We start from the raw sequence: 25,761 nt of genomic DNA, 5'->3' as shown, positions 1-25,761 counted from the left end.
CAGGGTCTCACTGAGTTGCAGAGGGCCTCACTAAGTAGCTGAGGCTGTCCATGAACCTCGATCCTCCTGTCTCAGCCTCCTGAATGCTGGAATTGCAAGCGTGCGTCACCACGCCTGGCTCTGACCATAGAATTTTAAAGCACAAAATTTTTATAAAATAAAATCCCACATAGAAGCCAGGTACAGTGGCACACAACTATAATCTTAGCTACTCAGGAGGCTGAGGTAGGAGGATTGCAAATTCAAGGCTAGTCTGGGCAACCTAGTGATACCCTGTCCCAGAATGAAAAAACCAAAAAGGGCTGGGGTGTAGCTCAGCAGTAGAGCACCTCTACGTTCAGTCCCCAGTAACACACACACACACACACACACACACACACACACACACACAAACACACACAATCTCACCTAACGTCTTCAATATACATAAGAGGAAGTAGAGACCAGAATAAAGAATAAAGAAGTTAGCACCTAGTGGGTTCTCTAGTTAGCCTCTAACTCCAAGTCCTACAGGTTTTCCACACCGCAGGGGTTTTTACCATGTGGCCCCAGGACCAAGGTTGCTTGCCATCTGTTTTTGAGTCGTTCAGGAGCTGAGGGTCAGTTTTATATTTTTAAGTGTTTGAAAAGTATCAATGAGGAATAATATTTGATGATGAGCAAACTTCAGATTGCAGTGCCTGTAGGTAAGTTTTATCAGATCAGGGCAACACATTGTCTATAGCTCCTTTCTGGCCCCCACGCAGGGCTTTATAGACCTAATAGACTGTGCCTGCAACTTTTAATAGGAACTTAATAAATAGTAGTTTTTAAAAAATAAGTGATCAGCCGGGCGTGGTGGCACACGCTTGTAATCCCCGCGCTTGGGAGGCGGAGACAGGAGGATCGCGCAGGTTCAAAGCCATCCGCGCTGGCGTAAGAGACCCTGTTTCAAAAATATAAAATAGGTCTGGGAGTGGGGCTCCATCCTGAGCTCCTGATGATGGGCTCCATCCTGAGCTTCTGATGATGGGGTTCCATCCTGAGCTCCTGATGGTGGGGTTCCATCCTGAGCTCCTGATGGTGGGCTCCATCCTGAGCTCCTGATGGTGGGCTCCATCCTGAGCTCCTGATGATGGGGCTCCATCCTGAGCTCCTTTCTCCTCTCTTTATACCTAAAACCCCTCCAGTCTCTTTCTGGGTTTTAGTGTCAGATAACAACACAGTGTCTGGTGAGTGACTCTCCTTTGAGCTATAAGTCAATGGTAGTAATAGATGTGGTCAATATTAGCCAAAAATAAAGAATTTACCAATTACTGCCTGTTTTCTTTTCCTTTTATATGTTGGGGGTGGATAGAACCTAGGGGCATGCTACCTGCAAGCTACATCCCTAATCCTATTTTTTTTTTTTGCTTTATATAGAAAGATAATTATTTACTAAATGAGTTAACTACAACCCCATAAATTGCTATTGATAAAACAATCCAATAATTTTAAAATGTACTTGTAAAGTCTGTAGGTAAAGAATTTTTATGGTTTACACATAGGTCAAATGAAAATTAATCATTTTTACTAGTGTAGCTGGAGAGTATACTTTTTAATCTTACCCTATTTTATTTTTATTTTGAAACAGGGTCTTGCTAGGTTAATGAGAGTCTCACTACTTGCTGAGGCTGTCCTCAAACCTGTGATCCTCCTGTCTCAGCTTCCTAAGTACTAGTACCATAGGTATGTGCCACCATGCCCGGCGAAAGCTAAGTTTTTAATAAGGGCCTCTCACAAAGAACACACTCATCCCTCTCTGTAGGAGAGATCTTTTACTGGAGGAGGGGGGAGACGGGAGATTGATGCCCGTCCATCAGCACCAGTGTTTCTATTACAGGGAATCAAGTGTAAATGTGGAGGTCGCCATTTGTCTTTAGATTTACCCAATGTGAACACTACTTTTTTTTTCTGTCTTTTTTTTTTTTTTTTTGTACTGGTGATGGAACCCAGAGGCATTCTGCCTCCGAGCTATACCCCAGCCCTATATTTTATTCTTTATTTTGAAACTGGGTCTCACTGAGTTGCAAAAGGCCTCATTAAGTAGCTGAGACTTTTCGTGAACCGCGATCCTCCTGCCTCAGCCTCCTGAATGCTGGGATTACAAGTGTGCGCCACCACGCCCAGCTCCGATGTGAACACTATTATCATCACTATGCTATTTAAAATTCCTGAAAGAAGCCGGCATGGTGTTGCATGCCTGTAATTCCAGTTCTTGGGATGCCGAGACAGGAGGATCTCAGCTTTGCATCCAGCCTCAGCCACTTCGTGAGGCTGTCAGCAACCAAGCAAGACCTTGTTTCCAAATAAGAAATAAAACTGGTCTACTCGGAGGTACAATGCCCTTGGGTTCTATTCCCAGTACCGCAAAAAATAAAAATAAAAATAAAACCAAAAACGAAATTCCTGGTAGAGCAAAGGCTTGTGGCAGGTGCAGCACTGGGACAGAACACAGCTGTGTGGGGAGAGCCTGGGCTCTGGCGGGGCCCCTGACTCTAGTAGCCACCATGAGGAAGGAAATGGCGGAGTAGGTAGGACGGAACTGGCCCTTGCCTGCGAGAGGCTGGCCTTCACCTCGGGGAGAGTCTCTCGGCCCTGTGGGATGCTGTGCCTGGCAGGAGCATCTCCGTGCATGGAGGCCTTGCCAGCCGCTCGTGACAGTGTGATTTCAGTGAGCGCCCGGTACCTGTGGTGTGATGAGAGGTTGGGGCCTTGGGTCACACAACATCAGGTCAACTTGGGAGCGGGTAAAAGAAGACCAGCTTGGGCAGTTAAAGTGTCCACACCACGGGTGCCCAATAAAAATCCTGGACACTGAAGCTCAGGCGAGCTTTCCCGGTGGTGGTGTTCCATGCCCTGAATCACACAGCGCTGTTAGGGGGAGTTAATGCTGCCTGACACTCCACAGAAAGAGGACTCAAGCCCCTGTCTGAACTCTGTCCCCCCATCTTTTCCTTGACTGATTTGCATCTTTACTCTTCCACTGAAGTAAACTAGAGCTTGAGTATAAACAGCTCTTCATGATGTCTGTGAGTCCTTCTAGCAAGTTATCAAACCCAAGGGTGGCTTGGGGGACTTGGAGTCTATGTCAGAAGTGTCACATGCTTGTAATCCCTGTACTTAGGAAGCTGAGGGAGGAGGATGGCAGGCTCAAGGCCAGCCTCAGCTACTTAGCAAAACCCTCTGAAATGTAGGGAGACTAGGGAGACCCAGCTTCAAAATAAAATGGAGCTGTAGTGTAGCTCAGAGGTAGACGGCCCCTGGGTTCAATCCCAAGTACAAGAAGAAAGAGGAGAAGGAAGAGGAGGAGGAGGAAGAGAAAGAGGAAGTAGTGTTGGAAGCCTGTGGACTGCTCCCTCTGAGAAGAGAAGCATCTTACACTTCTTTGGTGATTCATTGACATTTGGGGACCAGACCTGGACTTCATCACATTCAGGGGTCTGTATTACTGAGTTGTGTAGGCTGGTAGCCAGTTTGGGCTTTTCTTGGTACTAGGAATTGAACCCCAGGGCATTCTACCTCTGAGCTACACCTCCAGCTCTGTGTGTGTGGAGTACTAGAGATGGAAACCAGGGACATTCTACCTCCGAGGTAGACCCCCAGCCCTATATTTTATTCTCTATTTTGAAACAAGGTCTCACTAAGTTGCTGAGAGCCTCACTATGTTGCTGAGGCTGGCTGTGAATCTGCGATCCTCCTGTTTCAGCCTCCCAAGTACTGAGATTACAAGCATTCACCACCACACCCAGCCATCCAGCTCTTTTTATGTTGAAACAGGATCTGGCTTAATTGCCGAGGCTTTCCTCAAACCCATGATCTTCCTGTCTAGGCCTCCCAAATACTGGGGTTATAGGCATGCATCACCATGCCCTGGTCACTATTGGCAATTTTATGCTATCATCTTGGCATGTTTCTACAATCCAATGATATTGCCTGATAATATTAATGACTACTTAGGATATATATAGGCACTTTGAAACATTGCTCCTGGTTTTTTTTTTTTATTCTGTTCGACACCAGAGGGCGCTCGATACTGGCCCTGGGAGGAATCAACCAGCAGGAAACATTGGTTTCTGCCAGGAATGAGAGGATTCCAGCAAATGAGAAGTGCAGGGCTCCTATAAAGGTGGGGATGCAGAGGCTCTGGCATCTGCCACAGTGTGGAAAGAGGGCTGACACCAGGCTCTGGGGTCTGAGACAGAAAGAGGGACAGCGCTTCATAAGCCAGCGACCCAGCACAAAGCCACACTTCCTGAGAGGCTAAGACAGATGTGTCCCAAGAAACACCTGCCTCTCATGGCTGGGTGGTCTTTGGCATCAGCCTTGAGGAAAGAACGGCAGACTGATAGAAAAAGAGCGAAACAATAAATTGACTAATTGCTGTTTTTCTGTATCTTGCTTATGCTAGGAAAACTCTTGTGTACCCCTACTGTTTACAATTAGTTGACCAAATGTATCAAAGAACGTGCATGTTCTAAGATCAGGCTCAGACCCAGAGCTTTACATACTGAGCCTTTACTGGTGAATAAGTAACCAGCTATCCAACTCTGGCCATTGTCCCTTGTCTCTGGGGATCTATTTTCCTGCAACTCTTGGAGACCCCTTGGTCATAAATCCTGCTTTTCTACAGAATCCAGATGCTGGCCCACGTCTCTGGTGTGGATCAGGCATTCTTGGCACCCGCACCATGTTATGTTTAGCAAGTATGTGGCACATGGTTATATTGCTGTGTCACTGATATTTTGAGGTGAATGATATTTTAGGGGTACCACATATTTCTAAAATTTATGCCTTTGATCATCCTTGATGAGAAAGAATACTATAGAAGCAGTAAAAAATGGAACCATGATATTCAACCAACCAATGCTGATTATCAGGCACAATTTTTGGCATTTTAAACAGAATTAATAAAGAAGTGGGTGTTTCCCACTGAAAAGAGTCAGAACGACTAAGAAAGAGATAGTGCAGGATATGAAGGTAAAAGTTGAACCCAGCAAAGGGCAGAGATGAACAAATAATCGTCGACCTGACAATATGGCAATTCACAGGAGATAATTACTGTTCTTAACTATCTTGAGTCATAAATCCAGGTCATTTTCCTAGATAAATCTGAAAGGTCTACAGACTCCTATTGACCTGTAAGCTCCAGACAGTTGCTCACAAACATTCTGCCCACATGTTGGAGCATAACAACATTGAAGTATCAAAAAACCAGTAGCATCAACACTTGGTCACAATCGCAAAGTACCTCTTAAGGAAAGAAAGAGCTACTGTGTCTCATCCGTGGTCCAGTGGCAAGTTAATTTGTGTCTTGTGGGTGTGGGTGGCTTCTTTCTCATCAGGAAGAAGAGGTTCGAGAACTCTGCGTGTGGATGCCACTTTCACTGGCCAATGAGGAGTCCGAGTTTGTGATCCTGACATACTTCACTTCGAAATTTTGTCACCCCTCCTGGGGAAACAGCCAAGTTAGCATGAACTCCTGTATTCTGTCTTGCACTGGTCATATGCTCAGAATGTCTCTTGGAAGTGCCTTTTTGAAGGCACTCCCTGTGAGTTTCCATGAGTTATATGAATGTCTAAAGCTGATGAAAAACCTCTACTGTAAACCCAGCAGGCAGGGGACATCAGTCACAGCAAGCAGACGGCCTCCTGGACAACATGCTTATCAGACTGCCAAGTAAAATAGGTGATACCTGGTGGATGGTTTGGATTTAATGTCCTCTACCCCTCACAGACACAAGGTAACAATGTTGGAAGCAGGGCTTGGCTCCTGTGGGGGTCCTTGGGGGTGTGATCTTGGGGGCTATATAAGGTCTCTCCTCCCCTTGTGCCCTCTCTCTTCCACCCTCTGTGACGTGGGAGCAATTTCCTCGAGCTCTCCCTCCCTCCGCTTCCTGCCGCCATGACCTGAGCTCTGCAGACCTGGCCTCACGTGGACTGAACTGCTAAATCTCCAAAACCTGAACACATAAATCTACCTCCCTCTAAACTGTGTGGTCAGTCATTTTGGATTACAGCGGTGAGAAAATTGACTGAGATGTCTGGTTAATTGTGAATTTCAGGCCAACAATTAACAAAAAATAAACACTTATATTTTATAAATAGAGATGCTAGTTTTTTGTTTTGTTTTTGGTTTTGTCTTTGGTGGTACTTGGGTTCCTGGAAACCCTTCTACCTCCGGGCTACACTCCCAGACCTATTTTATATGTTTTATTTGGAAACAAGATCTGTTAAGGCAGCACGGCGGGCTTCAAACCTGCGCGATCCTCCTGTCTCCGCCTCCCAAGCGCGGGGATTACAAGCGTGCGCCACCACGCCCGGCAAGAAGCTAGTTTTGTTATACTGTTCCCCAGAATGTTTTGTTGTGAATATTTCCTGTAAAATTTTCTGTGAATATTTTCCTGTGAATATCTAAGACTGTTTAATGCAAACGTCTAAACTTGATTCTAATAGGCTACATGACAGACATTGCAGGATAATTCTTTGAAAAATAAAACAAACCACATAATCTAATTTGCTTTTTTATTAAATGCTTAATTAAAAAAGACACATGTTGTGCCTGGTGTGGTGGCGCATGCTTGTAATCCCAGTATTCAGGAGGCTGACACCAGTGGATCCTGGTTTGTAGACAGCTTCAGCTACTTAGTGAGGCCCTTTGCAACTTAGTGAGACTCTGTTTCAAAATAAAGAATAAAAATATAGGGCAGGGATTGTAGCTTGGTGGTCGAATGTCCCTGGGTTCCATCCCCAGACACGCAAAAAAAAAAAAAAAAAAAAAAAAAAGACACATGTTAGAAAGAGATTAGATACCTGATTTCACATCAGATCCTAATGAAAAGGAATAGTTTTCAAAAGGAAATTTATTATTTTATAATCACATATAATTTGAAAATGTTTACTATCTTTTTAATAACCATTATCAACGTTTAGGTGGGGGACTTCTTTATTGCAAAACTTTGGAAATTCGGTGTGCATGGGCTTGGCCAAGGCCAGCTTTACTAAAACTTGAAAATCTTCCTCGCCTCTGCTATAGCTTTCTCATCAATGGGCGGCTTCCTCTGGCTGCCAGGCTGCAGAAACTTCTTGACGTTGGGGAGGTTGCTGACTCTGGTCTTCAGGGCCTGCAATACACAAGTCACAGCTCAGGGAGGGCCCAAGTCCACACCAACTATTAGCACAAGCCAGGAAATCTGAACCCCTACTAGACAAAGCCACTGAGCTCCTCCATCAGCAACATTACAAATACGTATCCAAGGAGAAGAATGATAAGAAGATGAAAGAGAAAAGCTTTCTGAGAATAGGAGAAAAGCTTTCTGAGCTAAGGGGAGAAAACAGGGGGAAATAGCCCTGCTCAGATGGACGCAGTGCGCAGAGACAGGGGCTTGCTGAGACCCAGGGAATCCCAGAGCAATCAGGATCTGAGCCACAGTGGGCTGGGGGCCAGCAGAGGGAGTCGGGCCCTGGGTCCTTAGGATAACAAAGTATTCTTGAGGTAGCAGCCATCTCAATTCCTTGCATAAAAATGTCATCTCCAAGTGTCACCTCCGGGGTCTGGAAGCTCATTTTGGGGGCCAGGGGATGGAGCAAAGGCCTTGGGAAGGCGGAGGTCAGAACCACCAGCGCCGGGGCCCAAATATTAGACTCGTGGAGGGAGGTGCGGGCGCCCCCTGAGACCGTGGGAGGGCTCACCTTGAGCAGAGGGAAGCTGGCCAGCAGGCTGGCGTCGAATTCTTCAATGTAGTAGAGAAGTTCGACCAGGTGAATATCAGCCCTGCTCAGCTTGTTCCCAACCAGGTAGTCCTGTCCGTGGCTCTTCAGCACCTGCAGGATTGAGGAGTCAAAGGGGAGTGTGAGTTCTGCCAGGTGGACCAGGAGTTCCCCGCCCTTAGCCACACTGTCCTCCTGCCACCTCCTTGGTCCAGACCATTCTCCAGGCCCTGGCTCCCCGGAGAGGAAGCAGTGGGGCTCTGTTCATCCACCATGAAAGCCTGGGTGGCCCTTTCTTTCTCCTCCACATCCCTGCGGTGTTCCTCATCTGCCTCTTCCACCGGGCCAAGGCCTCAGCTCCTGCAGCTCCATGGTTCTGCGTCCTTTGCGCAGATTTCAGGAGAGCCCCCCCACCCCGCTCTCTCTTCAGGTCCATTCCAGTGTCTTGAGTTTTGCTTAGATAACAGAGATTCTTGTGTGCTCACCTCATTTCCTGACTATCATTCTGAAATTTGAATGAAACTTGGGTCAACAGAAATTCATCAACCCCCTTTGCAACATCTGCTCTGACACCCAACTTGTATTCTGAAGAGATTTTCAGGAGAAATTCTCTAGAGGGGAACTGCATGGGTCTTTGTAATGCATGAAAAATCATGCATGTTTTCCTGATGGAGACAGGGATGGAGAGATGGACACATGAAGCCAGTAGGGTAGGATGTTACTTTTGCTATCAAGGTGTAACTGTGTTATATTATACACTTATCTGAACCTTACTGTATTAAAAATGTAGTGGAAACAGGTGATAATCATTTAAGTGTTCTGCCAATATGGAAATCATAGAGAATAGTAAAGACCAGGAGAAATGGCACCATTTCCTATAGATAAACCACAGCTGGGAGGCATAGAACACACCTGTCAACAGAGAGCGGAAGAGCTCAGGTTTGAAGTCAGCCTCAGCAACTTAGGGAGGCCCTCAGCAACTAAGCAAGACCCTGTTTAATATTAAAAATTAAAAATTAAAAAATAAGGCTGAAGGCTAGCTCGAGGTAGAATGTTCCTGGTTTCAATCTCCAGCACCACATACAAAAGAGATTAAATTTTTGGCAAATAGAGAGAGAGACATAGAGAGTTTATATTTGCTTGGCATAAAAAGTATGAAATACTATTTGTAATATACCTGTTCACGGTGCACATGAGGCTCTTTGATTTCATGCTACGGATGACTTGGGCTACAACTGCTGAAAGTTTGTCCTCAGGCAATGAGGTCACTACTGTCAGCCCCACAAGGGCCAGGAAGGAATGTTTGAGAATCCATTTGGTCTCAAAATCTTCATTTCTCTCACAACACACAGTCAGCCCAGTCAGCCTTCCTTGAGTGAATTCAACTCTAATGTATTGCTTCATAAAATGGATATTGAAGGGTTAGTTTTTAAATTTATTTGTAAGATTCCTGTGTGTTTTATAATCATTTTTATTCTTTTTTTTTTTTTTTTTTTTTTGCTACACCAGAGATTGAACTCAGGGGCTTTCTACTTCCGAGCTACACCCCCAGCCCTATTTTTTATTTTTTACTTTGAAACAGGGCCTAAGTTGCAGAGGGCCTCACTAAGTACCTGAGGTTGGGCGCGAACCTCGACCCTCCTGTCTCAGCCTCCCAAATACGGGACTTATAAGTGTGCACCATCATGCCGGGCTATCATTTTTATTCTTTATTTTCCCTTAGCATAGGTTCTAGTTTTGATCTTGAAATGTTTTGATTTATCGTTAAAGAGAAATACTAAGATAAGTAGTGCACAGACAATGACGGGCTTTTTTATTTTTGTCCTAGGGCCTGAACCCAGGGGCATCTACCTCAAAGCTACTCTCATCTCTATTTTACTTTTTAGTTTGAAACAAGGTCTTGATGGGTTGACGAGGATCTTGTTAAGTTGCTGAGGCTGGCCTCAAAATGCAACCCTCTTCTCTCAGCCTCCTGTGTGCTGGGATTACAAGCATGCACCACCACGCCTGGCTAGCGATGAACTTCTGTTTCCTTAGTATGCATGGCTTTCCTTTCACGCTTGAGAGCCATGTCCTCAGATAGTATACTTTTTTTTTTTCCCTTAACATCTCTTCATCTACCTCGTCCTCTCCAGGTTGCTCTGGAATTAAAGCCCAGGGTTTTCTCCTGCAGGATTGAGACCAATTTCCAACGGGGCTCAACACCTTCTGCAGACGATGTTCTAGTTATAACCATGAAATTCTGTCAAACATCCAATTCTACAGTAGGATCTAATAAATTGAACTACAGCTGAAACATTCTGGCGTAGGCAGGACAATACCAGTCTTCACAGGCGTCTTTATAAAATGCTGTGAGAGCCAGGGTGCTGGTCTGGTGTTCAAGAAGGCTCGCTGGCAGTGAAGACCAGGGCTCTAGAGCTCCCAGCCCCCGTTCTCGACTGGCCTCTGCACTCGATGCCCCAGGTCTGACCAGCCCCCTTACTTTTTCGAAGGCAGGCAAGTAACGATTTGCTGCTCTGTCTCTGGCAGCAGCGATCTTGGCGTCCTTCTCCCCAGGAGGACACAATGGCAGCATCATGAGCAACTCAGAACAATCGGCCACGCCTTCTGAGTACATGTCGATCCTGAAAGACAAAAGCACCCAGCGGTTGGCGGTTTCCCACCTTAGACTTGGCAGTTTCAACAGTGAGAACAGAGTGCCAGGGGCTGCGGTGTGGCTCACCCCCAATGGGTCCTTTCTATATGCTGGACATTATGCTCTGAGTTGTACTTATGTCTTAACACACACTTCTTAGAAAAACCTATTGGGGTAGATATATGTCTAAAATTGCTATCCAGTGGCCAGACCAGAGACTCAGTCCTGGCAGACACAGTGGGACCACCAAGTGGAACAGATGTCACAGACAGGGTGTGTGCTCTGTGCTGAGGTTGGTGCTGTGCACAGAGGAGGGGTCCTGAGGTGAACACACAGCCAGGCTCATGTTCATGGCAGTGTTAGAAGATGCACAGTTATTGCTCATTAGACACATGTCCACAGCTCTCTCCTCACACTGCTTTACAACTCTGGCTTGGTTTCCATTTCTCAAGACTCCACCTAAAACAGCCCCATGCTGGGTGCAGGTTTATACACATTAACAAATGCTACATATAATAGGAGATGCTCACTGCCATTGCTTGAAACTAGAGTTTCTGTAATTCTTTTCAAGTAACAACTTTGTAGTCATATAACCACATAACTGTCATACCTTTAAAGCAGAATAATCAGCAGTTTTTGTACGTTCATAAATTTTTGAAAACATTAACATTCTCTGATTACAAAACAATTATATCGTTCCTTCCCCAATTCTGTATTCTCTCGCAATCGCTCCTAATTATCCTAGAGGACTCAGCCACCCTGACAGCCCCTACCACCGTCCTCCCTACTCGGGGAGGACCAACATCCTTCCTGTGTTATCTCTTGGTAAGAACAAAGCCTGTGCCATACAGGGCTCTCTCCTTCATGTCCTTCCCGTAGAGGTTGTGCTTGGTGGCGATGTAGTTGAGAATGGCTCTGGACTGCGCCAGCTTCATCCCGTCGATCTCCACCATGGGCACCTGCTGGAACATCAGGCTCCCATCTGCCGGAAACAGAAGAGAAAAAGGAGCGTGAAATGCCTCTGGGACCCATTCTTTCATGATGACAGGATGTCATCATGACTGAAGGTACAAAAGGAATAGACCCATGTTGCCCGGTCACCTTTCAGGTGAGAAAGCATTCTGGTTATAGTTTCCTAGCCTTCTTTTTTCATTTGTTCTTTTACTTTTGAGTCTATTTCATTTGTCTTTTAATCCCATCAGATAGAACATCTTTCCAGATATGTGTTTTGTGTGTCTATGTATGTGTGTGTGATTAGTTCATGGATATTTCAGGAGGGAGGAGGGCAGCAGCAGGTGTCATTTAGTGGAGTGTGTCCACTGTCCCATGGTGCTCATGACATTTAAGGCTGGTTATGAGATAGGTTTCCATGGCGAGTCCTATTCTGTGCTCTTCTAAACCTGCGCTATTGCTGGGGTATTAACTAGTAACATGCCATAAATAAGAAAGCTGCAGGTAACTCTCCTCCTGCCACCGAAGGCATGTCCCTGTGTGTCGTTGGATGGGGAGAGAGTGGGATCCTGAGATGTGAGAAAGCAAGAGGTGGGCATTGGGGATAGTTGCTTAATAATACACATAGAGCCCTTTCCAGCCTGAGAGAATTTCCAGATCTCTTACATTTTACCACCCTCTGCCTCCAACCAGCCCCAACTCAACCCTACCAAAATGATGTCACCACCTAGTGTCAAAGCCTTACCCCGATGCCCTCATCAGGGACACTTTGGCAGCTGGTCTTACCATTTTTTAGCTTTTCCAGATCTTCTGGACATGTCACAAACTTCTCTTCAAACTGGAAGCAGAAAAGGCCAATCAGTTCGTATTCACTTCACAGCATTGTGGCTTCTGAAACTCAGAAGATCCTGTCTTGTGGTTAGTATGGAGGAAAACATTCCTGAGTCTGGCAGTGTGCACACAGGAGTCTGCTGGTGGCCACTGGAGTGCAGATTCGGTCCCTCAAGGACGGGGCCTGCGGCACCACGCACAGGGCTCACTCTTGGAGTCGGCCCTGCCCTGACCCACCAAGGGCGGAGATGAGAAGGGCTGTCACTGGAGGGGAGGAGCCACGGATTTCTTCTAGTTGTAAGGCTTTAGTATCTTAGGAAAGCCTTTACTCTCTAGTGAGACCAGGATAGAACGCTTGGTGTCTCCACAATTGGGTGCGCCAGGGCCAGTGATCTCCTAACATGCTGCCGGCATGTGACCTCCAGTGTCATTTATAGTACACCTTTTCACTTTATTTCTGTCTTCCTTTCTTTTTTTCCTTGTTTCTTTTTTTATGACCCTGGGGATGGAACACAGGGGCATTCTACCTCTGAGCTATACATCAGACATATTTTATTTTATTTTTTTATTTTGAAACAGAATCTTGCTAAGTTGCTCAGGCTGGCCTCAAACCTGTGATCCTCCTGTTTCAGACTTCCAAGTCCTGACATTACAGGCATGTGCTACTGTGCCCATATATTTTTTTTTCCTTTTTAGTGTTTAAAACATCTTCCAATCAAGAAAAGGATGAGAACAGGTTTCTAGCTTGCTTGGTGGGACAGAGCTTTTGTTGGTTTCCATAATCCCCCAGGGCGGGGCCACACAGATAATGAAGGGCGAGGGCCCGCAGTTCACACGGGGTCCATAAAAGCACAAAGGGTGGTGGGTGGTCATTGCTGGAGTGCTGCCCCGGTGGGATGAGCGGGCGGCTGTGCTGTGGGTGGGGAGGCTGATGGTGATGGATGTGCCTTTGGGCACAGAAAACCCAGGGGCCCGAGGAAGGGTCTCCAGGCAGCCCTTGCCACCACCCTCGATAGCTGAGCTGGGATGGAGACCGGGGGGGCCTCGGGTGTTGGCGTGGCCCCTTCTCCCCCTCCCGAGATGAGCTTATCCTCCCAGAGTTTTGGAAACTATCCCTGAACTTTGGAGCTGGCACCTGGACCAAGGAGAATCCAGATGACTCAGGGACAGAAAGATGGACTCAGGTGACTGAGATGGTCTGTGGTCTAAATTAGAAAAGGACCAAGCTATAGTCTCATGCATTTGTGAAGAACTTGAGAAAGTTGAGCTCCCAGGCTGTGGTTGTTATGAAACTCAGGGACTAAAGGTTCTATTAACAGGAATGACCACCTCCTTTGAGCTATCTTTTTTTTTTAAACAAGTCTTTGTTATAGCCCTGAAGCTGGCCTCAAACCTGCTTTTCTGCTCTCACCTGAGGAACATCTACTGAGAGTGTCTGAGACTCCTCCCCAGCGGACCCTCCTGCAGTTGCTGGGCCTCTCTGGGCTAACTGAAAGGTGTTTTCCCTTTGACACCTCTAGAGGGCAGCACCCAGCAGAATAGCATTGCCTGTTCAAAAGCCGTGAAGAATGGCCCTTTTATTTTTATTTTATTTTTTTTTTAATTTTTTTTGCGGGTCTTGGGATGTAACCCAGAGGCATTTGACCTCCGAGCTACACCCCTTGCCCAATTTCTTTTTATTATTTATCTTGAAACAGGGTCTCACTGAGTTGCGGAGAGCCTCAGTAAGTAGCAGAGGCTGTCTGCGAACCAGCATCCTCCGGTTTCAGCCTCCCAAATGCTGGGATTACAAGCGTGCACCACCACACCCAGCTTAGAATGGCCCTTTTAAATTCTTTTTCTTTTTTCTTTTTCCTTCCTTCCTTCCTTCCTTCCTTCTTTCCTTCTTTCTTTTTTGTGTGTGGTACTTGGGATTGAATTCAGGGGCATTCTAACCTCAAGCTACACCCCTAGCCCTATTTTATTTCTATTTTTTATTTCTATTTTCTATTTCTATTTTGAAACAGGGTCTCACTAGGTTGGTGAGAGTCTCACTACTTGATGAGGCTGTCCTTGAGCCTGCCATCCCATCTCAGCCTCCCAAGTACTGGGATTACAGGCATGCACCTCCATATCCGGTTTAAGAATGGCCTTTTGCTGGGCATGTAGCTCATACCTATAAGGCCAAGGCAGGAGAATTGCTAGTTAAAGGCCACCCTTGGCAACTTATCACACCTATTCTCAAATTTAAAAAGGCTTGGCATGTAGCTCAGTGGTAGAGTGCGCTTGGGTTCAATGTCCAGCCCCTGCCTCCCAGAAACAAAGAGAAAAAGAAAGGAAAAGAATCTCTTTGACCCTGTAAAATGCTAGGGGTTGAACCCAGGGACAATCTATCTCTGAGCTGCAGCCCAAGGCTTTTTAGAATTTTGCAACAGGGCATTACACCGTGCCCAGCTAAGAGGACCTAATCAGGACTCACCTCCACTCCAGCTGCTGCCAGGAGCCAGCGGACGGCCTCCATCCTGCCCCGTCCATTGAAGTAATGCAGCACCGGCTTCCCAGACATGCTCACAGTCTCTTGTTCACTAAACATGAAGAAATGAATGCGTGAATGAATGAGTGCACACAACAGAGAGGCGCTTTGGATTGTGGTTAGTAGTCAGCAGTGTAGACTGCGCATCTGGCTTCCTCACTGGAGGGCTGCGGAGCCCTGGGGAGATCCTCCGTGGCCCCGCAGCTCACCAGCAGCGCCACCATCCTTCCATGGCACCGAGCTGGCCCCCTATTGCCCTGGTCCTCACTCTGAGGACAGACTCGGGGCGCTGGGTCCTGCGCTGGTGGAGGACCTTGGATCCAGAAGGAGGCGTGAAACCCAGGCGCCTCTGCTGGTGTGGAGACGGGGCGGAGCAGGCGCGCTCCAGCGCTCTGACTCGGAGGCTAAGTCTGCTCCACAGCACTAGCTGGGGCTTAGTCCTCCCCGACTGCAGCCAAATCCTCCCCACGGGAGAAGGTGCTTGTTCCTTCTTTCTCTGGAATTCTGGTGTTTTTTTTTTGTTGTTGTTTATTTTTTTCTGGGTAGTTGAATTTTGTCTCACAATCTAGAAAAGGGGAAATTGCTGCATGGACTTTATTTAAGGAAAGTAATTAACTCAAGTTGTTATGTTTCTACTACATAACAGGTAATTCTCATTCATTCGTTTTTATTCTCTCTCTCTCTCTCTGTACTGGGAATCGAACTCAGGAATTCTACCTCTGAACTATACCTCTGGCCTGTTTTTAACTTTTTGTTTGGAAACAAGTTCTTCTTAGGTTACTAAGAGTGTCCCTAAGCAGCTAAGGCTGGGCTTGAACCTAAGATCCTCCTGTCTCAGCCTCCCAAGTGCTGGGTTTACAGGCATCTGCCACCAGGCCTGGCTAATTTGGCATTTTAATCCTTGTTTAAACCCCATGAAAAATATTTGATACAGATCCATATTAGTTTAAGTTAATAGGTGTATGTGTGTGTGTGTGTGTGTGTGTGTGTGTGTGTGTGTGTGTGTGTTACTGGGGCTTGAACCCAGGTGTGTTCTACTTATGAGTTACATCCCTAGCTCTATTTTGGTTTTTATTTTGAAACAGAGTTTAACTAAGTTGCTGAGAGTCTTACTAAATTGCCGAGGCTGGCCTGGAACCGAGGTCCTTTGACTCAGCCCCTCAGTACTAGGGTTACATGTGTGCACCACCGCCCAGCGTGATAATGTAATTTAAAACTGCTGCTGATACAATTCACTATAGCCAAATTATGGAACCAACCTCGGTATCCATCAACCGATGAATGGATTACAAAATTACGGGCTATACACACAATGGAATTCTACTCAGCAAATAAAAAGAAAAAAATTATGTCATTTGCTAGAAAATGGAAGGACCTGGAGAACATAATGTTAAGTGAGAGTAGCCAAGCACAGAAAGTGAAGGGCCATATGTTTCCTCTAATACGCACAAGTTGGGAGTGATTGGGATATAAGAAGGACCCAGATGATGGAGAGGAGACTTCAGTGGAGCCAGGGAGGACGTCTAAGGGAGGGGGAGGGAGAGACTGAGGGTCATGAATGGAAATACTACCATTGGCTGTGTACATATGTGAAAATACCATTGTCCATCTCAGTACTCTGTATATGGAAGGAGGTAAATAGGGAGGGGGTGGGGGAGCCTTACCAAGTGCTGTGTGCAGGCATGTCACTGTCAACATGATTTACATTTTGATGTGAGAACATAATACACCAATAAGAGCATATTAAAAATAAATAAATAAATAAGAAAAATAAAACCACTGCTGAGATATCTGGGTGTGGTACACACGCTGTAATCCCAGTCTGGGGAGACTGAGACAGGAGGATCACAGGTTCAAGGCCAGCCTTAGCAATTTAGCAAAGCCCTCAGCAATTTAGCGAGATCTTGTTTCAAAAGAAAAGTAATAATAAAAGCGAGGGGTGTAATACGGAGACAGAATACCTCTGGGTTTCATCAACAGTTCCAATAAATAAGTGGCACCATCAGAAAAAATATCAGAGTGCATCATAGGAGCAAAGGGAAGTATTTTTATGGCCAAGATTTCATTTCATTTCCAGTTACACTCTGTGAGCATGCACATGTGCCCGTGTGCTCCGGGCTGCTGTAAAGTGTTAGAAATACATCAACCAGGACAAGTCAGAGATGACTGGCAGCTGTGTGCGGCTGCATCACAAGGCCTTTCTGCACGTGGCCATTATAGGCTGGCGACCTCCTGGGCATGGGAGGCTGCCTGCGAACCGCGTCTGTTTGCTAAGCACCACTTGGTGCTGCCCTGAGCCTTCCAAGTGTGACAGCTAAACACCCCTGCCTTTGCCAAGTCTTAGGGTGGAGGGGAGGGGTGTGTCAACCCCCCCGGGCTGAGAATCCTGCTCTGTTCCCAGATGTTCAGGAGAGCAGCACGGAAAAGGAGGCAAACTCACACCTCACGATGACTGTGCAGGTTGGGCAGTGTGGCCAGGCAGGTTTTATCAGATGTGAAAACCAAGCACACACAGGAGTCATTGAAAAACAAAGATTCAGTTGCCTGGACTTAGGAAGAGGCAGTTTCAGTCCTATTTTTAGTTTCTAGATCCCCAGTCAGAAAACACTTAAAAAATGTTCTTTGCAAGAATTTGTTGTTCAGTTTTTAGCAGATAAGTCTTTCTCTTTATACAATAGTTGTATTTTTAAATATTGCATGTGACACTTGAGTGTGTGTGTGTGTGTGTGTGTGTGTGTGTGTGTGTGTGTGGTAGGGTAGTGTCCTGGGGTCCTGGGTCCTGGGGTGTGGGGATTGAACCAAGGGGCATTCTACCTCTAACCTACAACCCTTAACCCTTTTTATTTTATTTTATTTTATTTGAAACAGGATTTTGCTAGATTGCTGAGCCTTACTACATTGCTGAGGCTGGCCTTGAACTTGCAAACCTTCTGTCTTACCTCCCAAGTACTTGGATTACAGGTGTGTGCCAGCATACCTTGCTGAAACTTGAATAATTATATATATATATATATATATATATATATATATATATATATATATACCCTGCCTTCTTACTGCTTTACATGTGATGGATTACTCTTTTTAAAAGGTTCTGTTTCAACTTCCTAACTACTGCTCTCAGAGCAGTTTCCAGGAGTCACGCCATGGTGACGGCTGGTGGAGAACACGCTGCTGGTGTGATCTGGTTCCCGTTCTCCCGGCGTTTCGTGTAGTCAGGACCCCAGGCTTGTAGACACGGGGCAGATGGCGATGTGCCCTGCAGAGCAGTACTTCCTGGGTTCCTGTTTCTAATCATTTAACCCAAGGACTGTCATTCCCAGAGCCAAGCCAGGAGACTGCAGGCTGCGAGTGGAGGCCTGCCTCCCTGCCCAGGTGGGCTCCTGCCTGCCAGGTGAGCAGCATCTGACTCGAAGCTCCTCCCCGCGGGCACCTGCCTTCCTGCCTTTGGTTTAGGGCTGCTCCTGTGGGTGTCTCTAAAAGCTCTGGTGACATTCCAGAGAGTCCTTGCTCTCTGCGGCTTTCCAGCATCTTCTCCTGGAGGCACGAGGCTTCCCCTGTGCATTCTGGTTTGCTCGCACCGTGCCAACCCTGCTGGGACTTTCCAAGGGTCTCCTTGAGATGCTGAGCCGTTCCCGTGGAAGAGCTGCGTTTGATTCCGCGCTGGCGCTAACCCCAGCCCTTCCTGATTCTCATTATGTTACATCCTACTTTCCCTGCCTGTTAAAACTGCCTACATGCTCCATGCATGACCTAGCTCTCCCTTTTAGAGGGACCTTGGAAATCACCCGGCCCTTCCGAAGAGTGAGATGAAAACTTCCTGGAGAGAGTGCGCAGTTTTCCAGGGAACTGTTTAGTGACCAAGGTTGGGTTCTAGCCTCGTTCTTCTGACAGTCAGGCTAATTTCTTGGGGCTGTATCCTGTGAGTGGGCTTTCACAGCCTGTGAAGGTTACCGTTTTCTCACCCTGCCCCCACCACTCACTGGACCCTGAGCTCCTGGGAAGCAGAGTCCTCCCAGTGCTGGGCACGGTTCCCCAGGCCACGTTCAGGGCAAAACCCGCAGACAGGACACGTTTCAGGGCTCGAGGGTCAAGCTTTTCTCCAGCATGTCCTGTCTAGGACGTATCATGTAAGATACAGCTAGTGTAGAGCCAATAAATAATTCATTATGTAATAAAATAATCAACCCTGGTTATGAAACCTACCATCCTGCTACTTCAACAGAATAATCCAAGCAATGGAAGTTTCTTATATAATAGAAACAAGTTTGGAAAGTGCTTTGGCAGGGGGCCATGAACATATTTAACTTCACAAGTAAAAGGAAATTGTAGATTCTCTGCTGAACTGTGAACATAATAATTTAAGAAAAGAACAGTATTGTTCCTATTTTCCTTTTTTAAAATGGTACTGAGGATTGAACCCAGAGGCGTTCTACCTTGGAACTACACCCCTGTAACTTTTTCTTTTTTTTGGAAGAGTCTTGCTAGGTAGCTAAGAGTTTCACTACTTTGCTGAGGATGGCCTTGAACTTGTGATCCTCCTGTGTCAGCCTACCAAGTACTGGGATTACAGGTGTGAACCACCATGGCCAGCTAAAAGTAAAGTTATATATTAATTAATTTATTTATTTATTTATTTTGGTACTGCAGGTTGAACCTGGAGAATTCTACCTCTGTTGTACACCCACAGCCCTTTATTTATTTTATTTTATTTTGAAAAAGGGTCTCGCTAACCTACTAAGACTGGTCTTGAACCTGCACTCCTTTGGTCTCAGCCTCCCAAGTACTGGGAATACAAGTGTGCACTACCCCACTCAGCTTGCGCTGCTGATCTTATATTTGCCTGAGAAATAAATCCAAGCCTACTCACTTTGCTAAACTGTCCTCACGTCCTACAGACTTAGATCTGTGTGCAATTTTGAGATTTCTACACGGCCCATCCTTTGGTCTCAGCAAACCGAGGGAGACAGAAGAAGAAAGAGAAGGAGGAGGAGGAGGAGAGGAAGGTGTAGGAGAAAGAACAAGAAAGAGGCAAAGGGCAGAAGAGGAGATAAAAGGAGGAAGGGAGGGAGGGGGGAGGCAAGGAGGAGAAACAGCCAGCTACTTGGTCTCCAATTACAAAGTAATATAACAAATTAGCAAATAAGCAAAGAATGTAAAACCAATGATTGAACGGTAAATTTTGATCTTTCTTTGTGTGTGTGAAACCAGGGATTGAACGCAGGGACATTCTACCTCCTTTGATAACAGCCCTTTAATTTCTTATTTTGAGACAGGGTCTCACTATCTATATCTATATAGCTATCTATATCTATATCTATATCTGTATATATATATTGCTGAGCCTGGCCAAGAACTTGCTATCCTTATGTCTCAGCCTCCGTGAACTGGGGTTAGAGGCTTTTGCCACCAGGCCTGGCTTAAATTGACACACACACGCGTCACGCTACCAAACTTGAACCCTGTAAAATTGTGTGTTGACTCCTGCATGGATCATACCGATCAGTTCTTGTATAAAGAAAGCACTCTAGGTGGAAGCTCCTGCACACCCCTGGCTCATACACTTGTGTTTTCAGATGCCTGACAATGACTCAATTGACACTTTTCTGTGCAGTCTCCTCTCTCTTGGTTTCTACATCCTTGGTTAGTGCTTTTCCTTAGAGAACAGATAATGCTTGAATTGTCCCCACGGCATATTAAAAAACACACACTGAGAACATAAAGTACTCACAAAGCACCACGTTTGAAATGCTTTCCTGGTGAAGCAGACAGAGGACGTCGATGAAGACGCGGGCGGCTGTACTGACCTGGTCCAGGGCAGGCGGCCTCGCTGCTCAGCACCCAAGGTCGGCTCTGGAGCTGGATGGCCCTGTTATCTGCTTTCACAGAGCAGGGAACACTTGCCCTCTGAACAGGGTGGAGCCCAGTAGGGAACCGCCCCACCCACAGCTTTCAAGGTTCCAGAGCCGGAAGCTAGATTATAAAGAAAATGACAAGTCAACAATTTATTAATCAACGAGTGTGTTAATTGGATTTCCAATCTATTTGACGGCCCCAGGAGGTCACTGGGATTAGTTTTTCTTTAAACACTTCCTGCAGAAGATTTTATTAAATAGGCTTTAAGGTTTTGAGCAGATTAAAAAAAAATTTTTTTTGGTTTTTTTTTTTTTTTAAGCTGCGTGCATGCTTATAAACCCAGTACCTGGGAAGCTGAGACAGGAGGCTTGCTGTTCAAAACCAGCCCCAGCAATTCAGCGAGCACCTCAGCAACTTACCAAGACCCTGTTTCAGAATAAGAAATAAAAGGCCTGGGGCTTTTAATTCAGTACTCGCTTGCTGTCATGAAAAACTTTAGGAAGGTTCTACGAATCAGAGTTAAACAAGCAAAGAGAAAAATAAATGTTCTCAGAGAGTCACGTCTCAGTCACTGCCTCCCCTGCCCGGTTCCCAGGCCTCTTCTTTCTACCCTTCCCTCGCCTCCCTTGTAGGGAACAAGATGTAATTAATTTCTAAATTGCCACTCTTGTTTCCTTCTTGTATATGTTCTTATAACCTCTTCCTCCTTACAAGAAGATTCTCTTTTTACTAGAGATACTCTTTTGTACTTTGTTTTTTATTTTGCTTAATGATAGCTCACAGACATAATTTCTATCTTGTTCATGACAACATTCCTTTGGGGATGGCGGGGTGGGGGGTATAACAGATTAAACCCAGGGTCAGTCTATCTCTGAGCTACAACCCCAGCCCTTTTTATTTTTTATTTTGAAACAGGGACTCATTGAGTTGCTGAGGCTGGGCTGAAACCTGCCATCTTCCTGTCTCCATCTCCTCAATCCTGGAATCATAGAGATGTGCCACTGAGCCTGGCACAAAGACCTTTCTTCTTTATTTTGCAGCCTCATGTGTCTGCTTCTTAGTTTATGCTACCACTTAGCAATGTGTGAGTGTTTAGGGTTTTCCCAGTGTTTTGGAACTACAAACAATGTTGAAGTGGTTATCACTGTGCCCATGTATTATTGTATTGTTGGAGGTATATTTTAGTATGCTTCCTCGGGATGTAAGGAGTTTTTTTTTCTTTTCTGGACCACATTGTTCCATTTTAATATGAAAAAATTATTATGTTATGTGAAAAAGGCATTGTTGTTTTGCACCACAAGCACTATGTACATCCAGCTCTCTGGAGCCAATATAGCTAAAGTTATGAGTCCGAGGACAGTGAAGCCATGTCTTCCAGGGTCTCTGTAGCAACTGGGTATCAAAGTGCAGCTGGGGCTGGTGTGGTGTACTGTAAACCCAGTTCTTGGGAGGCTGAGACAGGAGGATCACAGGTTTGAGGCCTGCTTAGGACCTTAGTGAGACCCTGTTTCAAAATAAACATAAAATAAGGCTGAGTGTGATGGACTGTTTGCATTGGATACCTCTTTCTGAAGTCCCTCACATGAACAATTCTGGGTCCAAAATGATTATTTTTAATATTTGGGGTGGCTGGAGAGGAGCCAGGCAGTTCTTCTATCCTCTTGCAGATAGCACTTTTCTTTTCTTTTTTTTTTTTTGAAGGTTTAAACAAAGCATCGTAAAAATGATTAAACAATGGAGCCAGCAAATTGTCATGAGTCAAGATGACTAGAGACAGCAGGGCAGTCATGGGACAAACTAGAGGAAGCAATGGTTAAACATTACTGGAGAAGACAGCAAAGTCCACACTTTTACTGATCTCATCAGGTCCTTTGGAGGCTTATCTATTTGCAGTCAAATGCTACCCAGCCAGTAGCTGAGCTGCTCTGAGAGGGTCATCTCAACCGTGCGGGTCAAGATGGCTCCCAAAGGCTGAGGGTGGAGCTCAGAGGTAGAATACCCCTGGGTTCATTCTCCAGTACCACACACACACACACACACACACACACACACACACACAACAACAACAACAACAACAACAACAACTTGCATCTAGGATGGTTGAGCAATGATCTAGATGATGTTAAGAAAGCTAAGACTTTAATTTACAGATAAGATTTTAGAAGTTCAAAAGATAAAGGTTTGTGTATAGAGCATGGAATAATAAAATAATTTGGGGGAACTTGTAAATAACCTATTTTAACATACAAGCATTGGGCTCAGACAAGAACTCATAAACAACTTGGCCAGGCATGCCAGCACATAGCTGCAGAACTTGTCTGAACATGTCCGCAGAGGGCTCACACCAGCATGTCTGTGCAGCAATGGATAACAGACACTTGAATAATAAGATGATTTCTCATCTCTGAGGACTGAAGTAATCAATAAATTTGATCATGATAGGAGTCTGGCAGGTTCTAAGAGTCTGAATGAGATTGCCAAAGACACTGGGAGATGTCCAGAAAGCCCTAAGCTTGTCACCCTACACAGTGCCTCAGCGCTGAGCTTTGCTTCCACCAGGACCATCTGCCCATGTATAAAACTCCGATCCATCAGCTCGTTTGGGTCCTGCTCTTCTTGCTGGTCAAAGAAAACTGAAAGTTCTGACCAGCGCAGAACCCAGATCAACTCCAACTCTTGAATCTTCTCTTTCATTTCAGGACTTGGTTTTATTCCAGGACTTGGTTTGCTGGTCCCTAGTACCTGCTTGTTTGTATTGTATTATTTTGCTGACTATTGAAGTGCTCCAAGTCTTAGAATTTATGCGCTGTTTAATACATTTGTTTGGCCTAAATTGTTAGATTTGCTAGTGTGAAGTGTATTGTTTTATGCTCATTCGTTGCTAATTGGCTTTGACAAAGCAGCTGCCCAGCATGTGAATTTAGAACTTAGCTTAACTTTATTTAGACAATTTCCTCATAATTTCCTGTGCATTATAATCTTTGAGTGTTAGCTGGGCGTGGTGGCGCACGCTTGTAATCCCAGCGCTTGGGAGGCTGAGACGGGAGGATAGCACGGGTTCGAAACTAGCCTCGGCTACTTAAGTGAGGCTCTCAGAAATGGAGTGAGACCCTGTTTCCAAATAAAGTATAAAATAGGTCTGGGACTGTAGCCCAGAGGGAGTGTAGCTCAGAGGTGGAAAAGCCCCTGGGTTCCACCGCCAGTACCACACACACACACACACACACACACACACACACACACATAATAATAATCTTTGAGTATTGAATAAATCGTGACATTGTAGAAAGACACAAATTGTGTGTGTTGTGACTCATTGGTCGTAGGACGCTATGGCCCAGTTGATCATAACAGCATGCTTACTTACCTAGCCGGTGACAGAGCCAGGTCCCAGATTGTTGCAGAGGTTAAATGTTACAGTTTGGGGTGATGTCTCCATGGGTTCTTGTTTTGGGCTAGTTTAGAAAAAACAAAAAACAAAAAACAGAGATTATCTTAACTTAAGCAAGGTTTCATTATTATAGACAGAAGGAAGGGGGCAGGGAGTAAAAGCAACACATCAGAGAGAGTGGAATGGAGTGTCTCAGAAGTGAGAACTATTTGCCTTTGAAACCCTAGTCTCAATATAGAAATTTATTATCTTGTCCCCTTATCCTTTTAGCCATTAGTCTTTCCCATCAAAAAGTAGGTCTGGCTATCTTTGTTATCTTTGCTGTGTTAGCCTTTTTGTGTGTGTGGTCACTTTTGTCCATCCTTAAAGGATAGACTGGTCTGATACCACTGATCATAGGGCTGCACTGTTCTTTTTTCATTTTTACTAACTCTTCAGAAAGAAAGTCTTGTTACTTGTGTCTTTGTGAATGTTTTAATATCTTTATCTGTTATAGTCATTTGTCTGCTGACTAGCCCCTGTACGTGGCTTGTTCTTTTTTTTTTTTTTTTTTTTTTTTTGGTGCTGGGGATGGAACCCAGGGACTTTCTACCTCCAGGCTACACTCCCACAACGATTTTATATTTGGAAACAGGGTCTCACTAAGTTGCTGAGAGCCTCATAAAGTAGCTGAGGCTGGCTTCGAACCAACACAATCCTGTCTCAGCCTCCCAAGTGCGGAATTTCTGTCATCTGCTACTGCTGTGACATCCAGCAGTGGACTTGTGTGTGTGTGTGTGTGTGTGTGTGTGTGTGTGTGTGTGTGTTACAGAGATTGAATCCAAGGGCATTATTACCTAACATTTACACACTCAGCATTTTGTGTTTGTTAGAAAACAGGGTTTCTCCAGGTTGCTGAGAATTGAGCTACATTGCTGAGGATGTCTTTAAACTTGTAATCCTTCTGTTTCAGCCTCCTAAGTACTGGAATTGCAGGCTTACCACGATGCCTGGCTTCTTTTTTTTTTTTTTTTTTCCCAGTAATGAAATTGAACCCAGGAGCCTTCTATCTCTGAGCTACATGCCCAGCCCTATTTTACTTTTATTTTAAAACAGAGTCTCATTAAGTTGTAAAGGGCCTAACAAGTAGCTGAGGCTGGTTGTAAACCTGCGATCCTCCAGTCTCACCCTCCAAAGTACTGGGATTACAAGATGTGCCACCATGCCTGGCTATGGCCTTTTTAAAAATATACTTTTTTGGGTGCATTATAAGTATCCATCATAATGAGGTTCAGAGAGACAGGAGTAGACATGCACACAGCTTTGGGTGTGTTTCCCTCTGGATCTCACCCTGCACTCCCCCCTTCTCCATACATGATATTGAGATGGGTGTTGATAACGTTGTATATGAACATAGCATTATATGAACTGTATCCTTCATCAGTTCTCCACCCCTCTCCCTCCTCAAGTCCCCTCCCACCTTCCCGCATTTATCTATTTATTTAAGCCTATTTTGTTTCCCAACTTCTCAGCAGGGAGAATATTGACTGAAACATTTGATTAATTGTGAACTTCAGCTGGGTGTGGTGACGCACGCTTGTAATCCCCGCGCTTGGGAGGCTGAGACAGGAGGATCACACGGGTTCGAAGCCAGCCTCAGCTCCTTAGTGAGACCCTGTTTCCAAATAAAGTATAAAATAGGTCTGGGAATATAGCCTGGAGGTAGAAGGCCTCTGGGTTCCATCCTCAGTACCACACACACACACACACACACACACACACACACACACAAATTAATTAATTGTGAACTTCAGGAAAACTACTAATAACAAACAAACACTTTTACTATTATAAATAGAGAAGGCAATTTTGTTATGC

General features: G+C 45.4%; 1 protein-coding gene across 1 annotated transcript; it reads right to left on the bottom strand.

The window, feature by feature from the left end:
• Positions 1-7,019: 7,019 nt before the first annotated feature.
• On the bottom strand, positions 7,020-14,690 carry LOC308266246 (glutathione S-transferase A1-like; the record flags this gene model as incomplete). Its single annotated transcript, XM_080700347.1, has 6 exons — positions 7,020-7,142; positions 7,711-7,842; positions 10,211-10,352; positions 11,213-11,345; positions 12,101-12,152; positions 14,604-14,690. 6 exons carry the CDS (start codon positions 14,688-14,690, stop codon positions 7,020-7,022), a joined length of 669 nt encoding a protein of 222 aa, XP_080556473.1.
• Positions 14,691-25,761: the final 11,071 nt, after the last annotated feature.

This window comes from Muscardinus avellanarius (assembly GCF_963383645.1).
Source record: "Muscardinus avellanarius genome assembly, chromosome: 8".
NCBI lineage: Eukaryota > Metazoa > Chordata > Mammalia > Rodentia > Gliridae > Muscardinus > Muscardinus avellanarius.
Note: the sequence above shows the minus strand (reverse complement) of the source record. Positions and strands in the feature narration are given on the sequence as shown.